The following is an 8,383-nucleotide window of genomic DNA, read 5'->3' on the forward strand; positions in this document are numbered from 1 at the left end:
ATGGACAGAACGTGAAAATAAGATGGGTAATTTTTTGTGGAAGTTGTTGTCTAAGCTTGAGCTGGCCTTGTTTCTGTTCTTGAAACATAAAAATTGTTTCTTAGAGTGAACTTATCTCTGAAATACCAATATTGTTCTGGACAGGTATGTTTGGAAGTGAAGGGAATCACAAGTGTGACTAAACGAAACAACAATTACTGAAATGTATTCTAGGTTTATTTTAAATGAATGACACTGGAAGATGAGTTCACTTTGTATATCTGACTGCAAAGTGCACATTACCTTTTCCCTGATTTCATTAACACTCTTCCATATATAATGAAATTCCACAGGTCTTTTTTTTTAATTTGCTGGAAATTTTTGTAATGCGTAAGCAAATTTCTGGTCACTCCACAGAAACTTAAAATGTGGCTTGTAGTGGTCAAAGTTGCAAGCTAACAGAGCACAACTGGATTCCCAGTGTATGTTTATTCATCATGAAAGGTTGTAATCTTTGTTTTGTTTAAACATGCAGAACATAAGCAGAGTACAACAGAACAAGAAACTGCAGCTGCTCTTGCTAATTTGGCCTGCTTTTTCAAATAGCTTTTATCTATTTGTTTTTTTTTTCTACAGCTTCATTAGGCTGAGGATTTGTTACTATTTCTGTAACCAAATAGTTTAAAAGGAAGAGGGGAACTCACAGTGCCAATGCTAAATTTTGTAACAACTTACAATATTTTACTGTGTCCCAACAGACCGCCTTACTCTGTTTGCTACAAATGCACTGTTTGACTGTGTGCACTTAATACATTCAGGACAGTCTGTCTGAGAATTTTTCTTGATGGAGAAGAAGCTGTACTTTTTGTCAGTGTTAGTAATGTAACCACACTTTCTGAAGTTCTGAATTTGATTTGTCATCTGCTGTATCTGAACAGGTTACTGTCAAGCAAGCAGTATCTTACGCTACGCTCATGGAGACAATCAACAATCACACTTAATGCAACCAGGTAATTAAAACAAAAAACAACAACACCAAAACCCAAACCAGCCAAACAAAACACCTTTTCCTGCATTTACAGAAGTACAGTAGTAGTGTCTTGATTATAAATACTGATTTTAAATTATCAGGAAGAGCATCTCTTGGTACTGGCATTAGCGCTGGGAAACGGCCAAATCCAGAAGAAGAAACTCAAAGTGTTGGGCCAAAAGTCCAGCGGCAGAGCACAAATTAAACTGGTAAGAACTGAGAATACTTATGGGGAAAAAACCAGTGGCTATTGGACACTTATTTGAGGTGTTAAGGAAAGGAAGATTGTTAAACTGGTTTCAGACACATTAGCAGAGATGCTTATGTAGCTTCAGTTACTTTCTGCTTCTCCTGCATCTCGCCTTAAATTGTGCCGGCAGCTTCTAACATGAATCAGAAGAGTAACACAGCCTACAAGGAAAATCTCAGAGCCTGGATTAGTCCTAGATGTGCAAATGGGCCAAGGAGAGCAAATCTGAGAGAGACATCACAAAGAGTGTGAAACACTGTTGTAGTTATTGGATGAAAAGACCGAGGGATGAAAAAGATTTGATGTCTAGAGTGTTTTCCATTGGTCTGCAACCTGGGCACGATGCTCAGATTGGTAGTTTGTCAAAAAGAGCTATGATGAAATGTACTTGAATCTGAGGAAGACGTTCCTAGATACATATGAATAGATGTGAAAGTGTGTAGAAAGAAGCAGACATTGGGAAAGGAGTTGGATTTGTGTGCAATCATCAACATAGAGAAGTTAACTGGATTTTGTGTTTTGGGTACAGTTAATGGTATGGAGAAAGGAGAGCAGACCAAAGATGTAAAATCCTTTCTCCCAGTGAGTGTGAATTGAAAGGAACAAAGGAGATACTCTGTAAGACATGTTAAAGAGCAATTAGAAGAGAAGGCAAAGAGTGAAAGGCTATCTGCAGGAAAAGTGGACAAGTTTAGATGGTAGGAGAGGCTGTATAGATGAAAGGTGGTTGACATGTCATCGCATGCTTAACTTTCAGAAAAGAGGTTTAAGATTTGGTTGTTACAGTGTTTGAAGAATAAGGGTTAAAAAATAAACGTGTTAGGCTGTGGTGGATTTGGAAGATAAGATTTCCATGTAGCAAGCATAGAAAATGCAGTCAGCATCTCTGGAGATAAAAAGAGAAATTCAATCTACTTCATTTGGTTTTGACAGGAAGATCTAATTTTGCTTGTTACGTGGTGTCAGCACTTTGACAAAGTCATTGCAGTGCATTATGAACAATTGTATTGCGCTGATTTGATTCAGTGAAGAACAGTGCTTTCATACTGCCTGCCACTTCTTTCTGGAAGAAGATGAAAACCAGAGTCTGATCAGGCTGATATTTTGGCATGTACGTGAAGGCCTGTAAACTGCACTGCTGTGTTCTCAAACCGTATTTTGGTATTCTGATGGGCCTGAGTGGAATGCAACTCCAGAGTCCATGTTTCAGTAGACATCTAATCCTTAGTATGTGCACATTAATTCAGCATCATGGTTAGTGTTGCAGCATTGCCTAGGTGCTCTGTGTAGAAACGCCTTTAGAGCGAATGCTTGGTTCCCATCCGAGCTGCTTTTACATTGAGAGGCGGGCTGGAGGGTTATCTAGTTTGGCAGAGGAGACTGCTTTTGGTATGGGCATTGAAAGCATTCTGGAAAAGAACATCACAGTAAAATACAGAAACCAGCCAGGAAATTCTGAAAAGCAGTGCTGGTAAAAAGATGTTTACATTCAGAACAGTATTAAAATACAGCATTTGAGATTGAGTTTTTTATTCCCTGGTCTCTAAGATGAAAGAAATGAGTATTTGAGCTACTATGGGGGGGACAGAACTTACTGCACTGAGAAGAGGGGAAGAGTATTGCTTCCTTGAACTGTTTCTACCTTCTTCAAAGCCTGCGTGACAAACTGCTTAAGAATGTTTCTTTTTCTCTTGTAGCATTATGAGAAGAGGAGATACCACTTAACATGCAGGACAAAGTCTCTGCTACTCCGTATTGGAACTGAAGAGTTGTGGGAGTACTCGTAATAAAATAACATGCTTTTTCATAAATTATTTTCAATTGTTCTCAGTTGTTGTAAAGTCCAATTTTTGGAGCACATTATTTCTAACTGGCATTTCTATGGTTTTTAACTTTTTAATGACTCTTTCACAAAGGACAAATTGAGTTTTGTATATAAAGTATTTGGTGAAGTATTTGCTAACTTAATGTAAATACAGGCATTCATCATTAGCATAGACCCATCGATATATTTTTGATAACCTTTCATGTATATGGTATTAGGAAGAGCTGTAGTGATGTTCTGTAAAATGGATGGACATAGAAAGCTTTGAAGTTTTTAAACTGCCATTATTTTTAGATTCCAGAATTTGACTTCTATATGATCAACTTCATATTTTCGTAACGTAAGTGATTAGGACTGTGTTTAATCAAATACAGTAGAGTTGTAATCTTGATTAATCATACCTGTATATAAGTCATATGCCAATTTTTTGTCAGGTTGTAAAATTTTGATGTATATGTCCAGTCCTTGTATTTTGCAGTTGCCTTGTTCAGTAACGGCATACATTGTTAATAAAAAAGAAAAACTGTATGTATGGATACAAATGTCCTTGTGTGTGTTGCTCTAGTGCAAATATTCAAGCAAAATGGGGAAAAAGGAGTAAAGTCCAATTTCTAGACTTCATCTGGAAGCTGTGAACAATAAAATACATTGAATTTAACTCAAGTTTAGTGATACTGAAGGAAAACACTATCCAAATAATTTGGGCTTTTGTTGAAATTGTGTATGTATGTGTTCTGAACATCAGATGTTTTTCATCATTAAATTCATTAGGTGTTTCTTCATAATCTAGTTTGGGTTTGGTTTGTTTGTTTTTTTTTTTTTGCTATAAATGGAATTGACTTGGTAGCCTGGCAATCTTTCCTGCACTGAAGCCAACTTGCTGCTTTTTGAGGATGCTGATTTCTCAAAAAGCAGCAGTTTTATTAGCTATTTAGTGAATACTCTTCATTCATCCAAAATGTGCAAAGAAGTTGGGCCTAAATGTTTCCTTAGGCCATTAAGATCTCTGAAGCAATGTGAGTTAGCTGACTTATTTACATGTAAATTGTACTAACTACTTGAGTGGAAGCACAGATTCCTTCTCATCTGGAAGGAGTTAATTATCTGCTCTTAATATCACATGATTGACTCATAGTCATGGGGCACTTTTGTGTGTTTTAAAATTCACACTCGTCTCAGGGATTGACAACGTACTGTGTTGGGTGCAGAATAAGTTGCTGTGATGCTGGCTATTCATTGATATTAGATGGTAACTGAATTTTTATTTTACCAAAATTATATTAACTCATGCTGTAAGTCTAGTTGCATACTGATTGGGATACAATAACAAAATGAAAATTACTATTAAATAGTGTTTTCTTGAAGTAGAGAAATCTTTTGATCTTCAAAGAAAAATCTTAACATAGAATGGAGAAACATTTGCTAAGTATTTTTCACAGACAAGTCCAAGTCTAATTAAGAGGTTTCTTAGTAACATACAGAACAAAATAAGCAATTTTTCTGTTTGCTTAGGGTGGAAGGGGGAAAAAAAAAAAGACTATGATAGTCCTAAAGACAGAATGTTTTAGGCAGTGACTTATTCTGTCAAGAGAAGGTGCTATTGGGCCTTTCCTGTTGGCTTCTGCTAGAAGAAAACCATGCAATTTAGGAGAAATACTCCACCTCGCTTTTCTGAATGTAGGGGTGAAGAAAGTCCTGCAGAGCAACTTAAGGTAAGAAAACACTTCAGTATCACTTTTCACTCTAACAGTCTGCACATTCTTCACGTAAAAATTTAAGGCATTCATTTCTATGGTAACTTAAATCCATCCCCTCTTTAGTTGCTTAAAAGGGTTCCTCTGGTTGGTGCAGACAAGCCTGTAGGTTTCTAAAGGAAAACTTGTGATGTCATTTCAGTTGTGTTCTCCCACTACTCCCCCTTGTGTTTGTTGAGAAAGTTATAAGCCCAATAGTGTTAAGGGCCACAATAATATCCATCTGTGGGGAAATACAGGTGGTAGGTGGATGGGCTCATTGCGCTAGATGATCCTGGAGGTCTTTTCCAACCTTGGTGATTGTATGATTTCTTGGCAGACTTGGCTGGAAACAAAACCCTGGGACAGAATCCCACGTGCAGGGATGACTGCAGCTGATGAGTGATGAAAGATGAGTGGCAATTCAGGTGTGTGAAGGGGCTGAGTGTTTTCTGAGGGCCTTGGTGGGCCTTTTCCTAGCGCTGGTGCCTCCTGCAAAAGGTCTGCTCTCATCTGAGCTGTGATGGCCCTACGGGGGCAATCTTTAATTCAGAATGAGAAGAAAATGCAAAGGGAGTTCTGTAACTGGGCTTCCCGATGTAAGATGCTTATTGGATGTCCGTGACCAGTTTCTGATGAAGGGAAACATTCACACGAACCGTCCCGTAACTTGGAAATCCTCTCCTGGCAGGAGCTCCTAACAGCGGGAAGACACACGTGCCATCTCCCTGTTCATCAGAGAAAGGGGTGGAGTGCAGCGAAATCGCATCTTCTTTCCCCCCCAGGTAAAGATTTGTTTTTGCGTGCCTCGTTAGAGCTGGGAAAGGGCCTACGGCGCTGCGAGCTGCCCTCAGCCCCTCGGCCTGAGCCGGCGCACCGCAGGCTGCTGTTGCCGCGCCGTTCTGTAGATGGCGCTGTGGGAGCTGGAGCGGCGGGCGCGGGGCTGCCGCGGCCGGGGAGGGGCAGCGGGATGAGGAAGCGGCCGTTGCGCGTCGCCCGCTCCGTTCTGCTGGCTGCAGGGGAGGCGGGAGGCGTAGAGGCGGCAGAGTTCACTACGGCAACAGGGGCGGCCGCGGCGTTTCCGACGGGGAAACCGATTTTCTTCTTTTAAAGTTGCTGTCGGGAGAAAGTTATCGCATCGGCTTGGCTGCTCCGAAAGTAACGCCTCCTGTTTTCTCGTGCCAATCCACGACATCAAAGAGAGGCGTTGGTGATACGCCAGTAGAGGTTGAACCTTTCCACCGATACCCCATTACACGTTGTTGCCGTGTGACGAAGGGCAGCAGAAGGGTGCTCTGACACAGCGGTGCGTATGAAGCAAAGGTGTGGCACTGAGCTCCTCTGTGGGGAAAAAATGGCACCCACTGGCAGCCATCGATGCGTGCTGGCTGTTAATGGAGACTGCTCAGGGGATGTGAACACAGTGCGGCGGCAGTGGTGCTTTTCAGTAGGTGAAAGACAGGCCACGTTGCAGATGGCTCCGGTGGCCTTGGAGCATGCTGCCCTACTGGCATCGCCACGCTGTTTGGTTTTGAGCTGGGTTAGATCGGATTGGAATGGAAGAAGCAGGACGGAAAGCACCTTCCTTCTCTTCCTTGTGCAATTTCCTTATTTCCACAGACAAGCGTTGCTTGGGAAAGAATTCCTCCCTTACAACACCATACAGACAAAACACCTCTTATACACTGTCTCACCTTTCAAGTTGATTGTTTACTGCAGTTTGTTTCTCAGAAAGTAAAGAAATTCAAACATGGAAAAAAAAATTCTGGGTTCTTCCCAGAGGAAATTTTTAGCAGACATAATTGTAATTATACCCCTATTGCCAGACAGGAGATGATGTTCAAGTGATGTAGGCTCCTGAAGTGCAATTGTGTGTGTTTCAAATGCAAATTGAACTCAATATTAAATTTAAAAATGCAAGTAGAAGTTCATTTCAATGATGTTTACAAAATGCAAGGCAGAACAGAGAGATGGAAGATGCAGAAAAGAAGGAAAAGATATAGGAAAGCAGTGTGTCTCCTCAGGCTGACACTGCTGGGCTTATGACAGATCTTAGTGCAAATGCCATGATTGAGCAGGGTCTATTAGGATAGAACAAGGGGAAATGGTTTCAAATTAAAAGGGAAGAGATTTAGATTAGATATAAGGAAGGAGTTTTTTATGATAGGGGTAGTGAAGCACTGACATGGGCTGTCCAGAGAGGTGGTGGATGCCCCATCCTTGGATTTACCCAGGGTCAGGCTGGAGGGGCTCTGAGCACCCTGATGGAGCTGTGGGTGTCCCTGTGCATCGCAGGGGAGTTGGACCAAATGACCTTCAAAGGTCCCTTCCAATTGAAACGATTCTGTGACTTCAGAATGCTTGTAGAAGAGCTGCAAAATGCCTGAGTACAGCCCACGTGCAGGATCAGCCCCAGGACCTTCGGTTAGAGGCAGCTCATGCACCAAATGCAGGTGAGTTATCCTTATCTCTATTTCTCTTATCTCTGCTACTTGCATCTGGCACAGGAAGATAATCCTGTTAACTGTGGTTGTTCTGACTGGGAGTAGCCGGCAAGCAAGTCCATAAATATTTAATAAAAGAGCAATTTACAGACAGCAATTACAGAGAGGGAGGATCTTCTTGAGGTCTGTTTTGCTTTCTAGGGCTCCAGTTCACATTGTCATCGCAAGACCTTTAATTACTTGTCTTATATGTGCTTCTTAAGTGCCTTTTATCCGGTATGAACTAGCATCCCTTGTCTTGACTACCTTGGTAACTGTGCCCTTTGATACATAGGCCTTTTCTGAGGGGGTGAGAAAAGGGGAAGCAGTGATGCTTTGCAGGTACTTTAGGTACACAGTAGTACAGTTTTCTTCTGAAGTGCTTTCAGGGAGTGCTGCTTTGGCACTTAATGAGGAGAGGGCTGCTCTTCTGCCATGCTCTTGGTGCTGGACTTCTTCCTCAGCATCCAGAGCTCACCGGGCTTTTTCTCTGTATTGCATGCTGGTGAGGCTGAGCCATGAGGAGGCTGTGTGAGGCCAGGAGTTGGATTCGATGATCCTTATAGGTCCCTTCCACCTCTGGATATTCAGCAATTCTATGAGGCTGGGACTGTTGGTGCTTACTTTGCTGCTAGGTGCCTGCTGAGAATTTTGGTAAAGCGAGACAGCTGGAGACAGTTTGGCAATGGGATGGCATGTGGAACCCTGTTTTAAGGACTGAAGTCTTGAGCCATGTAGAAAACCAACTATCAACCAGTAAGGGAAAAATTACCTTAGTGCATGCTTGACTGCAGCATCTGAAAAATTTACTGCAGTTTCATGCTCAATACCATAAAATACTACGTGAAGTAATGATGTCTGTCGATCGGGGGTGGGGGAAGATTGGAATGTTATGTTTATGACTAGGCAGCATCTGTACTGTCAGGCATTTTGTCATGTGCTTACAGTCCTAATCAAGTGTGTTCCCGTGGATCCAGATAAAGAATAATGCAATTTGGAAACTGCAGCGGTACGGCTCAATGAACCTTTATTCAATTTACATTTTACCACCACTGGCAGAAAATTCTGGGTGGATTTTTAGGA

General features: G+C 41.5%; 1 protein-coding gene across 1 annotated transcript in view; it reads left to right on the forward strand.

Annotated features, from left to right (window-relative positions):
• CRY1 (cryptochrome circadian regulator 1) overlaps positions 1–3,626 on the forward strand; it is a 35,096-nt gene extending 31,470 nt beyond the window's left edge. Inside the window, exons 12-14 of the mRNA XM_052668596.1 lie at positions 918–989; positions 1,111–1,218; positions 2,957–3,626. Coding sequence (XP_052524556.1) covers positions 918–989; positions 1,111–1,214 — 176 coding nt within the window. The 3' untranslated portion in view covers positions 1,215–1,218; positions 2,957–3,626. The remainder of the gene's footprint in view (positions 1–917; positions 990–1,110; positions 1,219–2,956) is intronic.
• Positions 3,627–8,383: the final 4,757 nt, after the last annotated feature.

This window comes from Tympanuchus pallidicinctus, unplaced genomic scaffold, assembly GCF_026119805.1.
Source record: "Tympanuchus pallidicinctus isolate F22 unplaced genomic scaffold, pur_lepc_1.0 scaffold8, whole genome shotgun sequence".
NCBI lineage: Eukaryota > Metazoa > Chordata > Aves > Galliformes > Phasianidae > Tympanuchus > Tympanuchus pallidicinctus.